General features: G+C 39.3%; 1 protein-coding gene across 4 annotated transcripts in view; it reads left to right on the forward strand.

Moving 5' to 3' along the window:
- LOC110060524 (zinc finger protein 830-like) overlaps window positions 1-10,942 on the forward strand; it is a 103,355-nt gene extending 92,413 nt beyond the window's left edge. For all 4 annotated transcript variants that reach the window (XM_020767312.2, XM_089284941.1, XM_089284940.1 and 1 more), the window contains 2 exons: window positions 2,572-2,648; window positions 9,814-10,942. In XM_020767312.2, the coding sequence (XP_020622971.2) occupies window positions 2,572-2,648; window positions 9,814-9,982 (246 nt within the window). In that variant the 3' untranslated portion in view covers window positions 9,983-10,942. The remainder of the gene's footprint in view (window positions 1-2,571; window positions 2,649-9,813) is intronic.
- Window positions 10,943-25,937: the final 14,995 nt, after the last annotated feature.

The following is a 25,937-nucleotide window of genomic DNA, read 5'->3' on the forward strand; positions in this document are numbered from 1 at the left end:
AAGCATACAACAATTACTACAAGAAAGTCTAAATAATGCAAATTGTTGGTTCAGCCTTAATTTAATGGGATGAAGCCCAATGCCAAAAAAGTAAGCAAATGTTAATTCTAAGTATTCAAATCCTCGTTGTGCGGACAAGACCTGCATAAATTTATTTTGGATTGATACCAAACTAAAGGAGGCAATGGGGAAAAAGCCTCTTGGGACTAGGATACACAAAAATCTCACTTGGAATTTGCGTATTGATTATGTTATCAGCAAGCTGAAAGTTCTGCAAAATTTATCTGTTCAAAAGGTGAAAACATTTTCTATCTTTGCACTGTAGGAAATTATTGTTAGTATCATTCCCTTGTAAAATCGACTGGTTATTTCATTTTGCACTGAACAGTAAGACTACTGTAGATCAAATAGTAGGGTTGTTTGATACAAAATCTTTTCAAACAAATGTCTTGATTTTTGAAAAAATGGTAGACTACAGTTGACAGTGGTAAGGGCATTATGCAATACTGGTCAGAAAAAAAATGACATTGAATTTCAGCACTAAGAAATGTTTGCAACCAAAATTGCCCCTCAATCACATGTGAAAAGAGTTGATACACTTGTTTAGCCAGTCATTTTAGACATTTTAACATAAATACCTTTTGTCCCTCTCCACCTATCAATGTTATTTCAGGATTACTTTGAATTCCAACCTTTGAGCAACAACTTTGACTAACCCTAACCCTAACACTGTACAAAAAGTAAAGGATTTGTCTTCCTAAAAGCAATGGTTTGTAATTTATATTTATATTAACCTATAGATAAACATAAAGTAAGAGTAAATCCGACACTAAAAGAATTAATGTACTTTGTGCTGATAGTATGCAACTTGATCTTGGTCTTAAATTGTCTCAAAGAAGTCTCTTGTTTTTGGGACTTCAAGATTTGGAAGACCGAAGGCCATAATCGTGTCGGTTTGTGATAAAGTTAACAAATTAGACAAATGAGAGGGACGTTAACAATTTACTACCTTAAACATCATTGTAGTCTTATGTTGTCTCATTTCTGTTTGGAATCCCAGCCAAGTTCACACCAAATATCTTTGCAGTGTTTCAAGTGCCATGCCTGAAACTTAAAATATTCTACAGTACAGTACAGTACAGTCAAGAGCCCTCCCCTACCCCACCACTTTAACAAGGTGGTAGAGGAGACCAAACAAGAGGTACTCCAGCCTCTAACTGTAAAGACCCCCTACCCCATCTAAATAGGTCAACAGAGTAGCAGTTAAAACTTCCTTACCCGATCTGTATAGGTGCAGGTAATAATCAAGACCTCCTGCGCTATCCATAGGGATGGTGGGTAACCTCTGTCCCATCCATATGGGTGGCTTTAAGCAATATAGGAGGTAAGTAACTGTCAAGGCCCCCTACCGCTTCCATTAAGGTGGCGGATGGGAGATGCCCTGCCTCCAATCTGGATAAGCCGGCAGGGGTACCCTGTCCCCTAAAGTTGGGTCCTTGTGTGGGACAGTTGTTTTGACCTAATAGTCTTATTAATAAATAACTCTCAATTTGTAATGGTAATTGGACGAGGAGGGTTCGGAGAATTCGGGACAGTTATACAAACCTGAGACGTAGTCAAGGGTTTGCATAACTTTCGAGAATTCTCCCAACCCTCGAGTGTTTAGATGAGGCTATGTAAACGCGGAAAAAGTGCTCTATTGCTTTTATAAAATAATTCTCAAAAATTAATACGCGAGAATCTAAAACGTCACAACTGTGTTTACATACTCTGATCTAAACAAACCTATCGGCCAATCAGAGCGCGCGTAGTAGCTCAGTTATATTATAATCACATCTTAAACCTATTAGTAGACTCAATTCAAAAACTTATCTGATGGGAAAAGCTCACCCTTCATCGCATGTTTGTAGTTATATGCCAAACACTGTTTCTTTGACCGATTATCCAGTTGCAAATGATTATCAAACCCACCCACAATATCCTCAGCCTAACCCACAGAAAATGTCGAAGTAAGCCCAATATATGAATACTTCCTCGTCTTTTATAGAAGAATAAATATCGCCATTCTGAACTGTATCGGGATCGAATCTTCTCACATACCATTTACCTTTACAACAAGAAATTTGATTTGGCTGTTTATAGTAGATTCAATCTGATTGGTGTGACATACATACATCTCTCTCTCACTCACTCACTCATTCATTGACCCGTCCATAACATACCCTGATGCGCCGACTTTTTTACAGAAAAATAACTCAAGAAAGTTAGTAGCGTTTTCCATAACTTTTGTAAACAGCAAGAAACATTAACAAGTAAGCCATTAGAGCACACATAATTGACATGCGAATGGCATAGGTATCCAATTAAAGGTTTCCAATTTCAGAGTTGTAATTGGTTATCTGTAATTGGACACCCACATGATCGCGTACCTTTAACGTTACAAATGGCGCGTGGAGAACCAACCGATCAATAATTTTCTTATAGATACGGTTAACAGTTTTATGATGACAGTTTTGTGCATCCAGCATTCATTTCAACTTCATGAATTTGAATGTTGTTTTCTTTCTGTAGGTGTCACAATCTATTGTGGAAGGGGAAGATGAGGAATCCAGAGTGGATAGAGAGTTGTCAGAACTTAGTGAACAAAGGTACAACCACTCTGTCTTTCTCACTTGAAGGCTCCAGTTTTGTTACATTTTGTCTTCTGTAATTTTTAGTTCAGAGTGCACTATTGGGATGGTTCTGGGGGCTGCCTGCCACCATGGTGCTAAGGTGTAAACTTTAATGTTTGTTTAATTAATTAATTCCAATTAATTAATTAGTCTAGAGGCAAGGAAGTGAGAGGCAAGGAAGTGGTGGGGGTGAGGTGGGAGAGGTACATGTGTACCCTACGTAAAACATGTTCCATCTACGTCAGTTAGGTGTGGACATCGCAAAGCTATATATTGGTTTCAAGTAGTCCCTTGCCCTCCTTGTGGTACTATTCTCTTTAGAACAAAACTAATTTGCTCTAAACGCATGCTCAGATTAGTTAGCATTTGTGTCTTCTATATATATAACGTGGAGGATACATTGCATACGGGATCACACACAAATGTTGAGTGGTTTTCCTTACGGCAGAACCCAACATGTAACAGGCATGCATTCTAGTATCGTTAGTGTTACACTATGTTTCCACACGGTTTTTGTGTGGCTTACACGAAGTGTAAACCACGCAATGTCATGGTCCAAGATATTTATTCCTGGATTTGTCACGGTGAACAGAGCGCTTGTCGCGTGGTTTGCTATCCTCAAGGATAGGCTCCAGTCTACGCTCGGCTAAGTTACATAAGCTTCAACAAGTGGTCTTGTGTCGTACGGCGCACTAGCCATCGTGGTCTCTAGTTTCCCCTGCTTTTAGTTTTAACGGTAAGTCGTTTTTGATTTTGAGCTTGGTCTTGAGTTCCACATCTTATCATTTTTTTAACTCGTCGAAAATCTAGTTATTAAGTACAAATAACGAAACCCGTCTGCGATTGTTGTTTTACTTTCAGGTGTTCATGCAAGTCAACAAATCGAGACAATGGGAGAAAAGTTCCTCGCGAAAGCTAGGACAGACTTGGCATGTGTCCAGTGCAGGTTCTACAGGAGCCGTTGTACTTTTAAAAGCCAATATTCATTACTTTGATCCGTCAGAAGTTTAAAATGTCTCCATCAGTGACCACAAATTCAAAGACAGTACCGCTTGAGTTTGAAAACTACATAAGTTGAAATCACAGATGCTTTCTCGAGACTTTCGGAAACAAGAGGGTAATATCTTTCATCACTTTACATTTGGATGGATTTAGTGGAATTACTTGTTTACAAATGTAGTTCACGGAAGAGGTCATTCAACGATCAGTTGACTGGAAAGCCGTCGATTTGCGGAATATATTTTTACCCTTTTGAGTAAGTACGCTTCTTCGCCTCAGTTTGAATATGAACTGTCACCTTTTCTCTTTGTCCAAGGTAGATATTCAAAAGTGAAATAAATTACCATATTAGAGTTTATTTGCATTTGTTTACTGTACTAAGAAATCACAATCACATTGTCCGAAAAGTAAGCTTAGTATATTTGGAGATTTAGACAGTGATTTCTTTGCTATTTTTGTTAATTAGCATTGTTGACCATACATTAATGTGATGTATGGATTTGCCTTATTTAAATTTGTTAAGCCATATATACAAGCAATTTTATTTAAAACTGGATCATCGCATAATACAATTGTGGAGTCTAGGAGCCTCAAGAAGAACGGTCTCGTCGATGGAACGTTCCAGGACCATGGACTTGGTTTTCAGCCTGACTCTCCTCACAAGCCCTCTTTCAATCTTGTTTGGTTTTTCTTCCAGGATGAGACCAAGGGACCACAAGTTTTTTACCACGAGTACAATGTCTCCAGTTTCAAAGTAATGCCTATACATTTTCAGTGATTGCCTTCTCACTAATATAGCAATTCAGCTCCCAGATACTGATTTTTAAAAACAAACTCCAACCGAATGAAATAACACTAAGCATAAGCCCACAAGTACGCATGGCGGACCTATTGGTTTGGATGTGTTTACAAGATAAGAAAGTTAGGTCATCGTGCAGTAGGTCACGACAACATCTTAATTGTTTTAGAATCCGCAATTTGAAAACCACAACCACAACCACAATATAGAATAAAAAAGAGAGAGGTCAGGGAATCTGAGTCTAATTTTACTCCTTCCTTTGCTACATTGCTTTTCCTTCACTTCCTGATAACTTTTGCAGTTTTGCGAACACCAAAAGTCTAAGATTTTTCTCACATTAAGGTCATCTATTCAGCGTTTATTTAATGTGATTAGTTTACTCCATGTCTTCCATGTCTTGGACTACTGTTAGAAGCCGGCAAGGATGAAAGCGAATTCAGGCTAGCTAATAGCACCAATTTACGTTGGCCAGTGGCAAGAATCTTCGAAGCTGCCGGCTTGCAGCTTGTTTGTTCAATGTTTACTACACAATATAGACACCTAGTTTACTGCAAATTTGGGTTCCTCGCTGTCTCAATATACCAGTTTACTAAGGAAAGAAGCCACATCGGGTTATGATGGTGAGTCTTACTGTCAGTTTAGTAAAACGTTGGATTCAAATTTCCGAGTCGTGTTTTTTTTAAGTGAGTGTTTGGGTGTTTAGAAATGTATCACATTATTATCGATGTATTTGTCTTTCGTCGAAGTTGGCAGTTTTATCGTTTAATATCTAGGATATTATCTTTTAATTTTTTTCTTTCAATTCGTGAGCACAGCAACTAGCCTTCCTGGATGTCTGATCAGATCAGGCGAGCCATGAAATCTTGCGATCAAATGAAGTGGAGGCCTGTTAAATGGATAGTTGTTACTGTTATAAGAGTATAAGGAATAAAGTTACTCACTGAATTGAATTGGCCAAAAGGAATTTTTTTTAATGCCCTGCATACCCATCATGTCGATGATTCTTCTATATCGTGGTCTACTCTTAGGAAACTTAGCTTCTGACCACATAAGAGGAATTGTCGCTGTGCACTGCAAGAGCTAGTTAGTAATGGTGCCATTGAGAATGACAACCTTTGAATAGCTAATGGTTAGATCACTTGGATTGCAGTCAAGACAATTCACGACTATTCTGCATGGGACTTCCTCTCGCTTTTAATGATATCTGCACTGAGTTTGTTGACCAGGAATTGTCATTTCTGCGCTGACACAAATCCTCTAGACTTAAAGGTGTTCATTCTCATTTTACAAACATTGGTGCCAGCAAATGTTCTTGCCTCTCCTTTGACTTGTGTCTTCAACCGTTTGTTGCAGTCTTGTGCAATCCCAAATTCTTTGAAATTGTTAAGGTGACACCTTTACATAAATCTGGATCGTCAGATCCGAATAATTTCAAACAGTCAATCAATTTTAGTGCTTCGAGTAGTTATGAAGATTTTTGAGCGAGCAGTCCTTAAACAAGTCTATGGTAATCTAACTGCTAATTCTACTATCACCAAACTAATCTACATTCTGACCAGGGCATTCTACTAAAATGTTAATTTGACACATAGTGAATTGACAAATTGGAGGAACCCAAGGCGCATTCTTACACCGTGACCTAGCCCTTAGCACATTTGGCCAAAAAAAAATGTCCTTGCCATTTTGGATTACAGTACACGGAAAAACTCAGAATGAGCCCACATTTGTTTAGTACATGCATTGGACAATAATCTTATCAAAATGCAACTTTCTATAAACGTCTTGCAAAAAATGTGCATGTCGCCAACATCCTTTGTTAATTCAATTGCCGAGTTCAGTGGTCCACTAAGAAATAGCTCTATGATGCTCTTTTCGTACCACTAACAAAATTGAATCGATTGAGCTGAACTGTCTCTGCAGTACTCCTGAAACGTCTTATTGAGGCAACAAAAAAAATCAGTATCTATACTCCTATAGCACCACTTTAATGTTTATCACTTAGGTGAGTAGACTGGGTTACAGCACTCCATATCTCTTGATTTGACTTCGCCTTGTGGTTGCGCTGGAACTACTCAATAAGGTCTTTAGACAGTACTAGGACAGATAATGTTTAAGATGATTTCCGCTGAACATTCGAGCAAAAAATCCGCATAGCATGGCAATATTTTGAATACAGTTTGGAAGAACTTATCGAGACTTAGGCTCTCAAGGTGACCCCGCGAGAGAAAATTGAATTTGAAGTTATCCATATTTTGATAAAAACGGACATTTCACGTCAGTTCAAAACACGATAACGCACGCTTTAAGCATTCTTACAAGGTTTGACACTAACTTTGTCGAGAATGCTTGAGAATTTAATCGCGAGGTCACTTACAGAAATGAATTAAATTGAGATGTTTCAAATAGCATTCAAAAAGTTACCGTGGTATGAGCAGATTTTTGGCAAACAAGAAGATCTTGGAGTTCTTATAACCGCGCATTTAAAATTTAACTGTTTTCTTAGCTCTACAGTCGCGTGAATGGGAGGCGCGGTGGCCTCATGGTTAGTGCGCTCGTCTCCGGATCGAGCGGTTCGGGTTCGAGCCCTGGCCAGGGACATTGTGTTGTGTTCTTGGGCAAGACACTTTACTCTCACAGTGCCTCTCTCCACCCAGGTGTATAAATGGGTACCGGCGAACTTAATGCTGGGGGTAACCCTGCGATGGACTAGCATCCCATCCAGGGGGGAGTAGAAATATTCCTAGTCGCTTCATGCTACAGAAACCGGGATAAGCTCCGGCCTGATGGGCCACTTGGCTCGCATGCAGACTTTACCTTTACCTACAGTCGCAATGCAGGGCAGATTCCAAAGCAGTCTTTGATGATTCATTGATTACTGTAGACACATCACTTGATCAACACAAACTGTATCATTGCACCACCAGTCGTAGCCGTTGTGAACTCTCCGATGACGTAATCTTCTTAATCCGGAATTTTCATCGGGATATGTATGGGCATGAAGATACAAACACTATTAACAACAGCTTTCTTTCTTAAACGTCACGATTAAATTTAATTTTTTTCCCTTGAGTAAAGGGCTAGCAAAGAAGTCACACGAGTCGCATAATTCAACAATTGCGTTATCCACGGCTATCTTTAGTTCGGTGGTTATTTCTCTACCAATGACGTAATCCTTGCATGTTCTGACAAGTTCTTTGCTTGGCTTGCAAATATTTAATTTTCCTTCCAATCTATGAACTCGCTCCGATGAAACAGCCAAAGAATTTACTTCATTTGCCTAAAACCACAAGAAATACTCGCAAAATTGCAAATCACTATCATCACTGTTACTGATTAATGACAGTCGCTTCTGGCGAAATAAACTTGCAAAGTAAACACGATCTTATTTGTCACGTAGCGAAAGTGAAAGCTGCAACGTTAACGTATTCCATGGCTGACGTAATACCTTTTTTTAGCGTATTTATTATTCCCTTTGAATCCAACGCTTGGATAAAGCCAAAAGAAAATATATTTTACCCACAACAAAGAAAATAATATCCGTAAAATTGTCCGTGTATAAATGTTTTAACAGCTTCTGGCGAAGAAACATCACACGTTGCGTGACTCAGAATTTGGTCGAGAGGGAGCCTTGGTCTGCTCACCGACAAAAAAAATAAGTAAATAAACCACGGGTAGAACATGAACCGCGCTCATGGCCGTGCGGTTAATAAGTTTTGCACTCATTGCTCGAACTTTGAGCGGAATCCGTCTAAATCATTTGATCCACTGTTCTGGTTTCATTGGTTTTAGCAACGGCAATCGGGTAATCTAGTGACAAGCTCTTCACAACAGCATATTGTCCAGGCCAGTATTTCTCTTCTTTCCACAAGAGGGTGGGGCCACTGTCTGCGGTAGCTCGGCATCTTCTGCTGGCAGCCCTCTGGATGTGTCATGTGCAGGATTTGAACCTGCATCTGCATACTTCCACTGCCTTGGCTGAGATCCCTCATTTTGGGTTGCAGTTCAGTTCACGACAAAGGTTTAATATCTTGAAATCTTTTATTATGATTGGCCGTGCGTATTGCAAAATTTGGACGCTAAAAGAACCTATTGGAATTCTCCTTTTCATCGCGGGCCAGTAATCAGCCATATTATAAATACATGTATGAGCGATGTTGCAAGACTGTGCAAAGACAACAAAAGTTGAGGCAGCCTCTTTTAAGGCCCGTTTACACAGGCGATTTTTGTCGCGGCAACTCAACGGCAATTTTTGTCGCGCTGAAGTTGCAACTTCAAAATCGCACGTGTAAACCAGGTGCGATTTTCAGTGCGATTTGTCGCCGCGATATCGCAGGGGTTTCGAACATGTTTGAAACTTGATGCAACTTAAGCGCGACAAAAATTGCATCGAGTTGCCGCGACAAAAATCGCCTGTGTAAACGGGCCTTTAGCTGTTAAGCTTAGTGTAGTGTAAGGTTCCATTTTAATCTGTAATAATGTAATTGTAATAATAGACATCCAATTAATCATTTCAAACTAGAGAAATACAGCTACAAGTATCAATGTTGTCATTTAAGGGACGCAAATGAGTTATTTCCCTGTGAAATGATATTGCCTGTTGTTTAAGAATTAAAGTAATTATTAATCGGAAAATGTGTGTGGTTTTTTTTCCTGGTCACGTGCGTTCCAAATATGGTTGTTACCATAAAAATTATGGTGAATGGATCTTCAGTGCAGCAAACATGGCTAAATGGCTGATTATTGGAGGTCAGGAAAGGCAAAAATTACTTTTGGTGTCATACAGAAATTTTTACTTCTTTACATGGATTGCAACCTAAAAGAAAAATAGCAAAGCTTTTGCCTACCCCCTCTACTCCCTTGTCCTCACACCCATGTCTTAACCCCATTTCACTCTTGCTATTTCTTCACACTCTATTTACCTTATACATTCATTAGTTTGTTTTGCAATGTCCGTGACAGCCAAGACATTATTAAAAATGTCATCGTTTCTACATGCATTGCGTGCCGTTTTTTTGGTTATTCTGAGGGGTCGAGAAGATCCCAAGAACAATATGCTGTTGGAAGGTTGTGGCTGTAAGCCGGGAAGCGTGCCAGATTTTTTCAGACCACTTACATTTAATCATACCTAGATTCAAGCAGCATTCAAGATTATACTGAACATTTTGAATATTTAATTCTTCATCTGAAGAGTGCAAGTTTCACTTAAAGAATGCATGCAAATTTTCAAAAATGAAATTCTGTGCTTTTTGCAAGATTTCTTGGGTGGGTTTGACTGAAATATTCTTGCGCATTAATTCTTTTTCATGATTTATTGACTAATTCCCTTTATTTTATTAATACCAGACTTTACTTTCTACGAGCTGATGCCTTGCGGGACAAACAAAATGCAACAAAGGACAAGGTTTCCCTACAAGAAGCTGTTCAGAGACAGGCACAAGTAGAAAACTCCAGCAACAGTGATGATAGTGATTTTGAAGAATTTCTAGATTGGAGAGCAAAGAAAGTATCTTGACATGAAGATGGCTTGTTCTGCAATTTGGCATTTTTCACCCATATAGCAATAAAATATAGCAATAAAATTGTTATTCTGATTTAGCTCATTTCCCCCCTCCCCCTGTTTCATTTCCCTTCATCATATTCCTCAACTGCCCAGACATCACTGCTGAATGTCTGTTGTGACAAAGTTCAATCCCCCTCGCTCTTACCCCCAACTTTTTATGTAATCTCGTAAATAAGAATTAAGTCATAACCTGTCTTGTTTTTAAAATGTTTGTGCATATTTGACCTGTCATAATATACACCAATGTTGTGCAATTAGCAAAACACTCTATGACCAACGTAGTAACCCTTTGCTGATAAAGGTGCTGATGCTAATAACAAAAATACATGCATGTACAGCCTTTGTTAAAACATCATTCAAGCTGAAAAAAATGCTAGCAAACTGTTTTTCATGGTTGCCACGTGGGAAATCGATATATCACTTGATTTAACTTTTAAACCGTCTTGCAGAGCCGACATTTCTAAATTCGTGAGACAACTTGTTCCAAAAGAAAGCCCCATTGTAACTGAAACTTCGTTTTAAATAATATCAGGGACTTAAAGATACGCTACGGCGAGATGCTATCCGGGTAGTGTCGCACTTATAAAGCGAAAGAACAAAAGGCTTGGCTGTGAGTGTTACGAAAAATTGTCTAAGTCAAGTTCTAGAACAATCTAGAACCGGACGTCATTCAGCCGTGACCAATTTGTCTAAGAACATTCCAGAACATTCTGATCCTTATGTAATTACTCAGATTAGAAACTGTGTCAAACTACTTAATTTAGCTCCTAATAGAAGTTTCAAGAACTTTAAGCCTCATGTATATTAGGGCGAGAGTCTCTTCTGTAGGAGAGATTGGTTCAAATTTGAAGAAGCTTAGTGTTGTAAATTCGTGAAGTTACCTTACGGAAATAAATTGGTTTGTTGCTGTTACCAGCGATCTTGAGTTTTGTCTGGAAACAACCTTGCTCTACAACGATACCAATGAGAAAGCACTGACGTCATAGCCAAACTGGACAGACGAGTTTCTGACACCGGCTGGATTTGATTATTCAAAATGGCAGACATACCTTAATTTAAGGTTATAATATGCCAATTTGCCAAACATTCTTTAGATGCACCCTTATGTTCTGTAACGACTTTGTAATTTACGCTATACATACAGTTAGATATTAAAATCTGCGTTCACCTTGTGTATCTTGAGATACAGTAGCCAGATTAAGCCTTGATTGATGACGTTCGTTTAAGATTCTCTCAGCCATCTAAAATTGCACGTTGCAGCGAAAGGGTAGTTCAAATTCGTCGACAATGTCTACCGTCTACGAATGCCTACGAGCGAAAACACCTTCCAGTGCCTCGCCGCCTAAAGTATCACAATTTTCAATGTTATTCCACCAGATATCATTGTCTCCGCAACATTTAGATTTGAGGTCAATTAAGTAGCGAGATCCGCGAGAACTGGAAGCTATGGAAACAGTAATACTGTAATAATTACTTGGTTTGGAGCGGGAAAGCCCCGAGTATCAACTCGCCATGTTCAAGGACGTTATTGATGAAGATGGCCTTTAAGTGTTCGAAAGCCTTAAGCTATACTGAAGCTATACGTGTAGTAATGGGGAAGATGAAAAAGGAAGGAAAAACTTCCTACCGAAACGCTCGACAACTTAATCGCAGAATTAAAAGAACCTTGGTAAAGAGCTGCAATTTCGGGTGTAGTGTGGACGGCTGGGACTAATCTTCCTAGGCTCCTAATTAAGTCAATACTAGTAATCAGACGGCGTTCTTTAATGAGTCCAAGGAGAAAAAAATCGGAGGTCCCGCGCAAAGGAGAAATGCACCATGAATAAAAACAGTACACAAAATAAATATTTAGGAGTGGACCTCTTTAAGGATCTTAGTCATGTTTAATATTCGTTTTATGTTACTAGCATTATCACGAAGGCTGACCCGGTGGCTAAATAAAGTTTTACTTTACTTACTTTTACTGTTGGATTTATCAGGAGAAACCTGGAACACATTAAGAAAAACTATTGTTATTCATTAGTAAGAGACCATCTGTGTGGGATTCACCTACCCAAAAGGAAATTCATAACAGCCAGATCTTGGGTATACAATTTATTATCGTATAACAGGATATGTGATTCACATACCTAAAGGGAAATTCATGACATGCCATCCAGTTCTAAGGTGTATAACGACAAGCCGCTCGTTTTGTTAAACATTTTTATGATCGAATACCAGGGTATGTGACCGGTCTCTTGAATGAGCTAATAACGATAACGCATCTCATTAAATACAGTCGAAATACAGTCGAATCAGTCGCACGGAGTTTGTCTACTATAAACGAGCACGCAATTGCAAATGTTTGCTCATATTTGTGCTTCCAGCTTGGAATAATGTACGTAAAAAATATACTTTTACAAATAGGCTTTTACGCTTAAACATTACCAGTTAATATGAAAATATTTAGCAAGAAATTTGAGGGCTGATGTAGATATTTTTAGCATAGTTACTGATCATACCCAGCGGTAGAAAATAATTCATCTTTTAAGATGTTAACCCCCCGGTATTAACCCTTAGAGCGAGCAAAACAACTAATTGGTTACTTAAATTTGATTGAAGCTCTTCAAAATGCACAATGTTGTGAGAAATAAATTTAAATCCTCTGTTGATGGGAAGAGAGTAACCTAATGTCACTGTATTGGATTTGGAAGAAAAGTCATTTGGGCATGCAGACTCAGTCCCCAAAATATCCTAATTAGAGGTATTACGGATTGCAAAGGAAATGTTTTTAACTAAGAGAATACCATCGTTATTAAGATGGTTTTCTAGAATGTTTGAATTAGCTTGAATTATCGATGAAAGACCAAGAATATTGATGACACGACGAGCTCAACAAGTTGTTTACCCGTCTCACTTTGTTGTTGAGTGTGGAATCACGACGACAAATGATACTGGAAACGAAAATCTTGCGTTTTTTAGCTGGGCCTTCAGCTTCATTTGCTAATTCGATGATGTTGTTTGCTACTGAGCGGGAATCACGATTAAAGTCGTTTGTTCCGATGTGGATTACCACTTAATCTGGATCTTTCGCTAAACTTGGAACCATAAATATAACGCTTCATGTCTTCCCGGCTTGGAGCTACAAGGGAAGCATTTGCGAAACACATTTTTCCCATCACATTTCATTCTTCTGGAGTCCACATATTTAATCGTCGAATCGCCCAAAATGATGGTCGATTTAACTTCTACCCGCCGCCCGCCAACAGTTAACCAATCCGTGTTATCATCACGATGAAGAGGTAACGATTTATCGAACTGAGGTGACGCGGTGTTTGTAGGTGTTGGCCGAGTTTGGTCATCATTTTTAACAGTTGTATGGCTGTAACAAGGCAGCTGTCCCATTCATTTTCTAGGGTTCTTACTTTGTTAGATGTCCTTGCATTCGATGAACGTTCATATTCGAAATTCTCTTTTAATTTCTTGACCTCATTTTGAAGAGCAATATTTCCTAGGCGTTCTTGACTAGGTGACGAACTGTTGGTAATTTGCATATTTACCTTCGAGTGAACAAGATGCTGAAGTTCATTACGTTGTTGCTTGACTTTCTGTGAATGGCTCTTAACCATAGAACCACCCTCACACGCGGAAGGGCTTGGCAAAGTCTGGGTTACAGACCGCAGGTTCTGCGAAGAGTTGAAGGAGCAATCCAACGCAATACATTTCATGTATTGCTTTGATACGATATCAGTGACTTTATTTGTTATTTTAATGCCGGGCATTTCATCAAAATTTTGTCTGGTCTACAAATGATACGAAATTCCCAGTTTTTCTCAGATTTTCAAAAAATTCCAACCTATTCTTAAAAAATCCTACAAATTCCAAGTTATTCTCAGAAATTCCTAGGAATTTTTGGGAGGTGAGTATATTTGAGTTGGAATTCCTAGGAATTCCTAGGAATTCCTAGGAATTCCAAATCAGCTCTATGTAAACTTGGAATTCCTAGGAACTCCGAATCCGAATTACCGTGAAAATTCACACCTTAGATTCCTAGGAATTCCTAGGAATTCTCAGGAATTTTTTCCTAAGAATTCTTAGGAAATTCCTAGGAATTCTTAAAGTTATCTCACAAGGGTCGACTGGTTTAATTTGAGGCCGCGAGCGGACATTGCTGAGAGTCTCAGTTCGGTTGAAGAGCAAGCAGGTTTTGCTTTGATGCAAAGAAGTTGCCTAGTTTTTCTCGCAAGATGGCGTAACCAGACCCCTGGATTTGGACGGTATGAGTTGAAGAATACCACTATGACTATGATATCATGATCACCCACCTTGAATAAAAACATTTTATGGGCTGGATCTTCTGAGATATCGCCATCTTCCGTAAACTCAAGTAATATCTTGACCAGTCAAATCAAATCTTTACAATCCCCATACCACTTGAATTGATCCTTCGTGTCCAAGTAGTTGAATCGACTAGCCAAAGATGCAATTGATGATGAATTCTCGTTTGCAAGAGACATTCTTAAACCAATTGAAAACCGACTAAAATACAAAATAGCGGAGCGCGAGAAAAAATACGTCTGAACTCTCCGAGAGTAGATAAGGAAAAAGCACCTGATCTCCAAAGATTACAGAAGAAAGAAGTTATAACCGTCACCAGAGCACATCATGCGATATCCATTTTCTGTAATCTTAATTGTACATGTAACGTGCAATATTCGTTAGATTTTGAAGCGACCGTAGCGGAAGTAGTATGTATCAGGTGAATAGCCCGCTTGGTTCCACATAACTGATTTAACGATCGAAAAATGGTTGCAGAACCATTTAATGAGATGCGTTATCGTTATTAGCTCATTCAAGAGACCGGTTCATTTCGGAACATGATTTAAATTTAGCTAAATTTAGATGTTCACGTCTGTTGACTGTTTTGCGTCATGTATACATTTGTTAATTGGTTATTAGAGACATTTTTTCGCGGCAGTAAATTGAATGGCTTTGTTCTCTCTCATTCTTCATGCCAATCATTTCAAGGGGGCGGTAAAGCATAAACAATGGTGTGACTACAGGCAGATTTTTCTCGCCTCGCGCTTCGCGCGCGCTCGTGTATCGCCCTAGAGCCCGCTAATCCGCCTGTACTGCAGGCTAGGCACGAAAACTCTATACAAAACTATGAGCGCTTTTTAGCTCATTCGGAAGTTTGTGGACAGAAATTGTGGACCGTAGCCGGAAGTGAAGGTGTCCTTACCACCCCTCCCCACTTCGGCCTAATAAAGCCCAAATAAACTTCGATTTCGCTGCAATAAGCAAGTACAAAGAATAAAAATAAACGGCACGCAATGCATGCAGAAGCGATGAAGTTTAAAAATTGTTCCCAGAAGATTGGAACGTGAGCAGACAAACTGATTCCTAGACTTTTGTTAGAAATTTTAGGGGTTTACATTTAGGGTAGTCCATTGGTGGTTCATTCAAGTAGTTCATGTACCAGGTCCAACTTGTTAGTCCATGTGCCAGGGGTCAGCGAAATGTACCAAACCAAATAAAAAGCACTCCGCTGAAAAGTTCCTCTCTCTGAAATCAACACCTTATTATCTTTAAAGATATTTGGCAAAGCTAATTACCTCACCGGAAATTAATTTGTTGTTTTAACAATATAGTTGTCCAAGAGAAAATCATTTTCTCTTGACTTGTCATATCGCGTGTGCGACCCGCTTGTCTATCTAAAATTGTATGTATCGAAGAAATGTTTTGAGTTTGCCCGTGAATGCAAATTTACCCGACACTGTATAAACCGAAATCCACTCCCAAATCTTCAGGCCCTTGGAACGACAAACGAGCGGAGATCCTGGAGATCGGCCGTGTTCCATTGAAAAGAACGTTTTTAACGAATTTGGCCATTCGAGATACTAGTGTTATTACGTCATTGAAAATGACAGCTGCTGGTGTTGTGCAATTTTTACTGGTTGATGAAAAAGGTAAACCGCAACAATCTGACAATGGAGCCATCATTTTCGGGCATGGCATCACGCGCGCGTTGATTTGCATTACTTTTGCAGCGCGTGGCGCTGGGAGTAAGTACGACCGCTTGCGATTTATCGTCTCACGGCGGAAGACTTTAGACTTTAGAGCTCACTCGCGCGTTTTTTATGTCCCAGGACGGGATTGATTGCCTTTTCGAAAAAGTCACAGCCAGGAAAAACAAACAAGTCACGTTTTTTCCAGCTAGGGACAGTGTTTTAAATAAGTTTTTAGCAGGCCAGACGCTGAACGTAAACCCCAGCCAGTAAATGGTCTAATGCTAATATTTCCCAGCCAGCGTAATTGCAGGCTGTCGAGCGGGTTTTCTGTCGAGCGGCTCCGTCGGGTACTCCTGTTTGTTACGGGGACTCTGATATGCAAATGCATCACTCACTCACTCACTCGCTCACTCAGGTGTGGACACTGTTCGTAATTACTCGGCCGAACGAGAGCGCCCAAGCCCGGCGCCATGTTGGAATAAAGTAACCGAGCCCGACGCGGCGCCCGACGCCATATTGGAATAGTAACCGTGCAGTCACTGCGAGCCTCACTATCGTGTTTGCGCGGTCACTTAACAATTATTATATGGGCGTGCGTTGGATATGAGTTGACTATAACCAATCTCATATCCAACAAGCGCGAATGGAATAATTGTTTTATTAGATTTGGTGCGTTTGTATACTTGGAAATTAAAGCTTAATTTTATTGGATTTTAATTTTACAAAGCGACCGGAAGTCAATGTGGCAAAAACAACAAGTGGGAAAACACATGACATGCGCGCTGTTTGTAAAATTAGTTGAATGAAAACTTTGAAAGCGAAGCAAGCGAATTTGCTGAATGAAATTACAATCAAGTAGGATTCAAGGAACGTCTATCAAATGAAGGAGATATAACCTTGGTCAGAAAGTTTGAAAAGCGTTCAAGTTCGAGTCATGGAGAAGAGCTGAATAATTGTGCACTTGCACATTGCCATTGTAATAATGCTGCGGAAAACTTTGATCGCCATGTGACACAGACGTTGTGCCAAAATTATTCTCGAAGAGATCTCTTTCAGTATTTCCTTGCTTTGAAAGCCTTGGCATTTCGAGCTGTATGTGTGGAGCTCATTGTGGGCCAGATTCAGAGTCATGGACAGAAACCGTATCTTAGCGTCAGATTCATCTTCAGAATCTCCGAGGCCACCCTGATGGTTTTTCGTGGCTGGCAATGAACCGGGCTTAGGCCATCCCCTTTTTTTTCTCTGTTTAGCGTCGTCCGACCGACCCAGATTTTCGCGTTTTCAAAAAAAAAGAAAAGTTACGCAGAAGGCAACGGCGTTGACAAAACCAGGATCGGACCAGACCAGACCGGATCACGGATCGGATCACGGATCGGATCACAAAAAAAAGGAAAAAAAACCGTCAAATCGTCTATAAGATAATAATAAATAAAAAATAAAAGTGGAAAACTGAAATATGCTAAATAAAAATAAGAATCCCGAATTTGACGCAATGACATGTTAATTACAGAGAATGACAACAGGTCATTTAAAAAGCCACATAAGCGCCTGATTTACGACGAATTTAAACTGTAATGAACAGGCAGATGTAGTTATATTTGAACGATAGTTGGCTCGAAGCTTGCGTGAACCTTCCATTCTCGTTTTTGAAATTGTTGTTAGTATCAGTAGCTAATTCTCGGCTACTTTTTCGTGTCAGATGTGAGCGTTAAGTTAGCGTTACAGTTAATGAGAAAGCTTACGTACGAAAGCTTAAGGACATGACTTGCTTTAAAGGAGCTACGTCACGATTTGCGCATCTTGAAAAAAACTAGCCTAGTTTTTCAAGTTCGTCATTTGCAGTCTTCGTTAATCTTTGCCCTCCTTAACGATCCTCTTTCCGTTTTGATTTGTTCTTGCCTCTTAAGTGCTTTCTATCCTAGAACACGATCATTTTAAGGTTTTATTCCATATAAAGGCAACTCTCTACGACCCTAAAAATGACGCTTAAAATCGTGACGTAACTCCTAAAATGTTGTTTATTCTCGGATTGCGTTATCGTTCACACTGTCGATGTTATTCCTATAATTTTTTTGTAAAACAGCTATATTTCCTTGAAATACAAATGGTTTGTTTCGTTTTATTCCAATACGAAATATCGCATTCCAAACTCACATCTTGTAAAAGTATAGACTTGTTTCAGAACGGAAATTGGTTGAAATCATCAGGTGTTTAATTTTTTTGGTGTTTTTAGTTTTTGTGTTTCGATTCATACGTTCGTCCTATTATTACCATGCTTACTCGTTTTATGACAGTTTACCTTTGATGCAGGCGAATATACGAAATATCATTTATCTGAACTGCGGAGAAAGACATGAAGACATGATTGATCATCGCAGTCAAAACCCAACAGCCTGAAAAAAATTCATCTGTGACCAGCTCCCAGTTGGCTTGATATTATAAAAGAATAAAGGAATATCACACCTGAATTAAATAAAACGTTCTGCTCACAGTAGTCACTCTAGTGTAATTTGCTCAACAAAATTTTGAATTTTGAATCTTGAATTTTGAATTTTTTTCCTTTATCCGATCCGTTATCCGATCCGTGATCCGATCCGTGACCCGATCCGTGATCCGATGCGTGATCCGATGCGCGATCCGGTCCGGTCCGGTCCGATCTGGTTTTGTCAACGCCGCAGAAGGCAATGAAGACAATGACACACTATTTCAAACAATTGTCTCTTTAATCTGAAACATAAGCAATTTTTTGCCTTACAGATTTTTAGTTTTTCCCTGTTCTCGTTTGATTTGAACAACGACGTCGGATTTTCCTTCCTCCATTGCCGTGATGTTGACTTTGTAACCACACCTTGTTGTTTCCAGGCTCCACGGACATTATGCTGAGGTACCGGGCCTCCTAGCTCCAGACTCCTTTTCCAATTTTGTTTTTGTTTTTTCTTTTCCTTTTCCGACAGACTGACCCAAAATCAGCAAACGCATTCTACAATAAACGAAAAAAAAGGGCATGGCCTTACTTCGAATCAGCTCAAAACACTCAACTCCTTGAGGTGTTTTTCGCAAGGACATCGAAAATGTTGGCGCTAGGCTGTCGTCGATTCTCTCGTCCTCATCGGCCAAAAAAGAGACCGCGATAAAACTAGGTCGTCCTCTGTAGCTGTGCGGGATGTTTGCTCTCGGCCGATCCGAGCTTGCTTAAGTCGAACAGTTTCCTCATCTGCTCATTGGAAATTGGTTTCTTACGGACTACGCCGGAAATGACGCCTGTTTTCCTGAGGCCTTTTACAAATGGTCTAATAATTTATTTGCCTGGTCAGAGATAGTGAAAAACGGTTTGTTGTGTGGCGGCAAGCGAAGGAAATGATCAATGGCGGCTTTAATGGATTTAATCGATGAACTTTTACAATACGTGCCATCTTTCTTCCTCGCAGACGTGTAAAAACACTTCAATCGGTTTTGAAAATTTGGTGCCACCAGGACTAGCAAGCCATTCAGTTAACGTTAAGGTAAACATTGTTTTTGTCACATAATCTTCATGAACGCGTAAAATCTCGACGGTCATATTTAATTTTGCAACTTTTAAGGGAAACCGGACTTAACGTACATACGTACCGTTAAATAAGCTAATCTCGAACTTTGTGACTTTTTTGCTGTTACTGGGACGACATTGTCCATAATTTCCTGTATTTCTTCCGTAGATAGATCACCGAATCTGCTTTTTTTCATCCGACGAAACTTAGCTTCACGCGAAAAAGTTTATGCCGAGCGACATTTACCGCATTCATTTTCATATAAGGTCAAACGCAGGTATAAGGGCTGGTAACCGAGATGCAGTGAACCAATCAGAAAGCTAGAATTGCATTATCCAAGGTTGAGAATTTAATAATACTCAATGCGTGCATCGTGCCAGCCCGAATATTGATGATTTTGTAGCTTTTACACGACCATTAATATTAGATCTTTAGCTAAACTGAAGTGGAGTTGACTTCAAATGTTCGAAGTAGTACTATGGCCAACTTAAAGGCTCAATTTCATAAGCATTTGACCCGTCCAGGCGTTAAAAATTACCAGGAGATGAGCATTTGTTTGCTGGAAAGTGACCTGAACTAAATCTCATGCTAATGTGGTAAGCTTTGATGAGAATGTGTCTTGTGCGTCGACCTTAATGAACTTACCTGTGCGAAACGAAAAAATTTTAATGAACGAAACAGCTATTGAAAACAGAACAAACATCGGCACCATTATATAATACTGTAATTTAATTTTTGTGTTTTAGTAACATCTAAACCTGAGGCCAGCCGAAATATTGTTTTAAATGTAGGACATTGTGTCAGTCTTGCAGTAGTCTTTGACTTGTTATCGTTTTACTTTTCAAGTTTGGCTCATTAGGTCTTCTGTGAGATCCAGCGTTTAATCAAGCAGGACCTCCGTTCACAGTTTTGCAGTTTTTAGCACTTAATTTTTTCATGTTGAGTTGTCCACGTTCAACCGACATCGAGTTAAGTTTAGATTAAAGTTGTGTTCTCTATATTTGTCTTGTTTATTTTAGTACATTGATCTGAACTCTGAGTGGGATGTGAAATGCACATAAAAAAATTCCCAAATACTTGATTTTGATAAGCTTAAATGATTTTTACCCTTTCGTTTGTTTACAGTTTTGCTTCCTGATTGAAAAGATAACAAAGGGAAAGAAACCCCCTGTGAGCTCTTTGGAACACATATTTATGGATCGACAGATTTTTTGGATCAACACTGAAAATGCTTGCAAAAGAGGCTACTTATTTTGATGTATTTTACATGCAATATATATAGAGACAAGCGGTCCCACATTGGAAAAGAAGTGCTGTCTCATACTGAAGAAACCTTACCTATAGCCTTGAGCGAAATGCAATGAAAAAGGCCTGAAGCTCGTGCGACCTGAATACATGCGAATTTTCCCAGCAGGGAGACAAAGAGTATTCTATGAATTTTTTGGTAGGAGTGTCCTCTGTGACCCAAGAACTCTTAACCTTTACCACTCCATGTTCAGCTGCAATTTTGCCACGCTAGTTATTCTGGACGAATGTGTTTGTGAAATAAGTGCGACCTTGCGTGGTACGACCCCAGCATGTTTTAACAGCCTTTAAAAACATCTCTAGATTACTCAATCCACGAGTTTAGCCATAGGTCTCCTTTGATGAATAAACCATAATTCTACTCAAGCTTATTGGGTATGGGATCATTTTAGAGTCATTATATCATGAGTGTACGTTGGATATGAGATGATAGATAGCCAACGAGGCGCCGAGTTGGCTATAATCATCTCATATCCAACGCGTGCTCGTGGAGTTATGGTTAATTATTTGAGGAATTGGTGGCGGTTTTTAGTAATATCAGGGGCACCCAACGGATCGCTTCGGTAAATTATCTGTTCGGAAGGCCTTTAATGTTCTCTGATTTGTGATGTGAGAAATTTAATGTCTGTTAATTTAATGTCTTCGGATTGTTAAAAATGTCGTTTTGGGTACCGAAAAAAGGTCAACTATCATTTTCGGAAAGGCGATAAGACCTAAGGTTTTCGGGAAATGGACAAAAAGGCCCTAATAAATTCGAGAATACTCAAGTTCCCCTAGAATAACCGAACAGATAAATTTTGTTTTTAGCCCAACCTAAAATTAACCTACAGAGCTTTAAAAGTACTCCAGATAGCCTAAAACAGCGTTTAAAAGCATTCGAGAGAAAACGGTCGTTGAGTGCCCCTGTAATATCATCTAACAAAAAGGCATTTTAGATATGGGTTCATTTTTTAAGTCATTTTTCTCGAAAACAATTTGTCATTTGATCATTTATATGATCTGAAAACGAAATCAAGGATAATCAATTCAAACGTAGCAAGGTAGATAATTTCACAAAAAAAAAGAACGAGGCCATTATCCAGCCATCTTGATCGAACAAGCTTGGTCAATAAAAGATTTGTACACTATTTTCTTGCGGGACATAGCTGGTAATCCCGAGCACGCAAGACAGGCGAGTAGGCCTGTTCAAGGCTATTCCACTATCATTCCTCTTTTTTCCCTTTTCCTTCTTTACCATTTATCTGCTGATTCGGTTTATATTAAAAAGCAGCTGAATGTTACATGGCAGACCTCGTTACTCCCGATGTAGGATATAAAGATATACTGTAAATATAAACATTGTACATTCATTCCCGGGAAGCGCTACGTTTTATCGGTTGGCGGCATGGCCACGCCCCGGGGGGTACTCCCTTATATGAGCTATATAGGTATGTGCGTCCCCAAAGGTTATGGTTTTTCAACCGTTTTGGTCATAAATAGGTATCGATTTCAGCCTATTTTGGCCATTTTGGTCATAAATAGGGTATGGTTTTTGCACTCTAGCCTTGATATGGGTATGTTTTTAAGAAGAAGACACTTTTTCATCATAAAATCAAATTAACAAAAGCCCTTCACAAATTATGTTTACGGTAATTTAACATTGGTCTGAACTAGGGAACATATTATAACGCAGGTCTGAAACAGGGTTCTAATGTAATGGTTAGGTCATAAATAGGGTATCGAATATTTGGTCAGGTCATAAATAGAGTAGCGAATATCGCAGATTTTGGTCATAAATAGGGTAAGGGTTTTGAGAAGCGGACCGCACACCCCCACCCAACTTTTCTGGGAATACCGCCCCCCCCCCCCCCCCCCGCCACGGGTGGCCACGTTGACAACCGCTTCAGTGAGGTGCGAAAACTGTGAATTTCTTAAGAGGCCGAAAACTCAAGGTTTATTTTTGCGTGAGTTACCTCTATTCAAATGAATTAATGGAGTATGTGGATTTATCGTATTTTAACAAAACTTGGCCAAAATCTTCATCAGATATTAGCCCACCAAAGTGTGTGAGGCTTTTGCGAAGATCGAAATATTTTTTCTGTGACGTCCCATTGACTAACAGCAGTCAGAAAATTTTCTATTGTCCAACTTTAAAAGGGATTTTCTAAGCTACCAATGGAAATATCGAAAAAGCCTCACATACTTTGTTAGCACGTCATCTCCTGAGTGGTAACGCAAAGGCTGGTAATTCAGTTTAGCAATTACGGTTTGTTTGCGTTTAAAGGCTTGCGCGTGCGTATCAAAACAAAAATAGCAAAATTTATTTTTTTATCAAGCATCTGAGCGGGCCGGATTCCTAAATCCTCGAACTTGATTGGCTAATCGTGTGCACATGACCGGTTCAGCTTTTTACGATACGGCCCACGGGCCAGATTTTTTCTTTGCTGCCTAAATTTCGCTTCTAAAAGTTAGCGGTAATCGTCAATCTTTTGCCGTTTTTACACGTCCATCGACGATTAGTCAGCGCAAGTTTATCTCTGTTCACTTTAGAATGGCAAGAAAAGTTACTGTAAGTAAATTCAATTGAGTGTTTTGAAGTTGTGAGGGTTTGCTTGGTTGCTTGTAGCTTGGCGCTGTAATGGCGCGTAATCCTGTGTTTCTCTCGCCGTAAAATTTGAGTCAATTTCAGTCGAGTTTACCTCTGTGATCGTTGCTGTATTTAGGAGAATTTCTGTGGACTACACTTAACGAGTTTCCCCGCTTTCTGCTATTCAATTTACGGTAGAAAAGTCTGATTTCAAGTGATTTTAAAAGCAACGACTGACAGAAATTGTTTTTGTAGTAAAAAACTTCGCACGAAATTTCACACCGCAAAAACAATTTTGGAGAACTTAACTGATGAAATAAATGCAACTAACACAAAGTAGTTCGAAAAAAGCTGTTTTTTAATACATCTTTCTTTGTCTACGATCTGAGTTACTCGCTCGTTGCCAAGATTTTTTACAAATCGTTAGTAGACGGCGCGCAAGCCGATTCAATGGCAAGAGTTGCATAAACAAACCCATTTGTAATCTGCAAAACCAATTTACTGCAGGAAAAAAAAATAAACATGTTATTTGCCGGTTTACGGTCGGTCCGTATGGTGAAAAACTGTGACCTCAGGCTCGGGCTGCCCGAGGCCGCAGGCCGAGGGCAGCATTTTCAAGACCTCGGTCACAGTTTTTCACCATACTGACCTCCCAGCCGGCAAATAACGTATATGTATTGTTATTTTCGGATTCTACAGTTTATTAGGTTTACAATGATATATAGTTTACCGTGGTTTTCTTTAAGCAGCGCTTAAAAAAAGCATTTTCCGGAAGGCACCCCTGAAGGTCTACAGTAACCTTAAGGATGGAAAACTCACGAGGTCTCTCATTCCCATACAAACTCTTACACTTAAGCTATGAGCTTGGGAGACCTGTTCTAAAATTCCCACATTTAATAAAACAACCTAATTCTTTCAGAATTTCTAGAATAATTCTTTCTTCTTTCCACATAATTAAAAACTACTTGCTTGTCTGGGAAGAAAGATTGCGTGACGAGCTCCAAGAGCGTTTGCGTAGGAGGTGAGAAGTTGACCGGAAGCTTTTGGGAATTTGGAATATACGTACTGCGAAATTTTATCTTAGGAAAGTGGTCAAAACTATTATACATATAAGGGACCCACTAGAATAACTTGAGACTACTGTCTCTTTCTATAGCCCCCTACCCTTATCCAGATACCAAGGGTTTCTTTTGTAGCCCCCCCCCCCTCATCCCTTGGCAAGTCACCCATGGTCTCCACTACAGCCCACCCCCTTCCCTTGACAAGTGACCCATGGTATCTTTTATAGGGCCCCCTCCCTTCACAACCTACCCATGATATCTTTCATGACCCCCCATCCTCCCTCAAAATAAAAAGTGAGCCAAGAGAACCTCTATTTGCTGCTAACCTATGGTCTCTCGCTTAACCCCCCCACTACACACACAAAAACAAACACACAGAGACAAACAGTATGCCGGATTGCGCACACTATGGTCACATTATTGCTCCTTTAATCGATCTTTAAGCGATTTCTATTGTATTTTTAACAGTTTTTAATATGAATCTTATTTTATATATCTTAATAATTCTTGTTTATTAGTTTTTAATTCTTAGCAGGACCCCATTGATAACAGTACTTTGTATTGAAGGGTTATCCTAAGGAAATAGTCGATTATTATTATTATTATTATTATTATTATTATTATTATTATTATTATTATTATTTAGAATATACAATCATCTCTGTGTTTGCATACCTATAAAAATTAGAAACAAACCTTTTGGATGTTTGAAAACAAGTTCGACAATCATGTTAAAGATTTTTTAATGAAGAAACACAAAAAATCACCACATTGTTTTGCGCTCAAGTACATGGTGTCCCTTTAATGAAGCCCTGTTAGGAGGGGTACCCATGTCCCCTGTCTGAAATTCGTCACCAGCCATGTCGGCATTTCGCTAGATTCCCATGTCGTCTGTCAGAATTTCGTCTCAGAGGAGTTGTGTCAGGAAATTTGACCTTTTTCGATTAAAACGAAGCTACATGTATAACACATCGTAATACCTTTGTTTATTAAAAAAAAAAAAAACCGACACAGTGCTCTCAAGTCTCACACATTGAGCATGAGGCTCACGCAAACGAATTCAATCTTGCGCTCTCGCGCTGAAACGATTATTTCTCACGCATTGAAGGTTCCTTGTTGTTTTAGTCAAGTACATATATAATAAAGTATCTCTTTGGATATAATTTACTCCTTGTATGCTTTGCACTTGCTTCGACCACTTTTCAGCAGTAGGAATTCTTATACAGAGCCAGCATTTCTCCAGTCAGTGGGTTTAATGGTTACTTTATGGTTACTTTAAAAACATCATATTTCGACTCAGAATGAAGGAAAAGACTTCTTAGCTACTTCAATTTTTCAAAATCTTCTAAGGGGCTGGGGGCATGATTTCTAAGGGCTTTGGCATGCTTTCGAGCGCTGAAGTTGCTAACCTCCTAGGGAATGTGGGGACATACTCCCCCCAGGAACTTTTGAAAATTT

The sequence above is a fragment of the Orbicella faveolata genome, unplaced genomic scaffold (genome assembly GCF_042242905.1).
Source record: "Orbicella faveolata isolate gen_17 unplaced genomic scaffold, um_ofav_v1 contig_13, whole genome shotgun sequence".
Lineage (NCBI taxonomy): Eukaryota > Metazoa > Cnidaria > Anthozoa > Scleractinia > Merulinidae > Orbicella > Orbicella faveolata.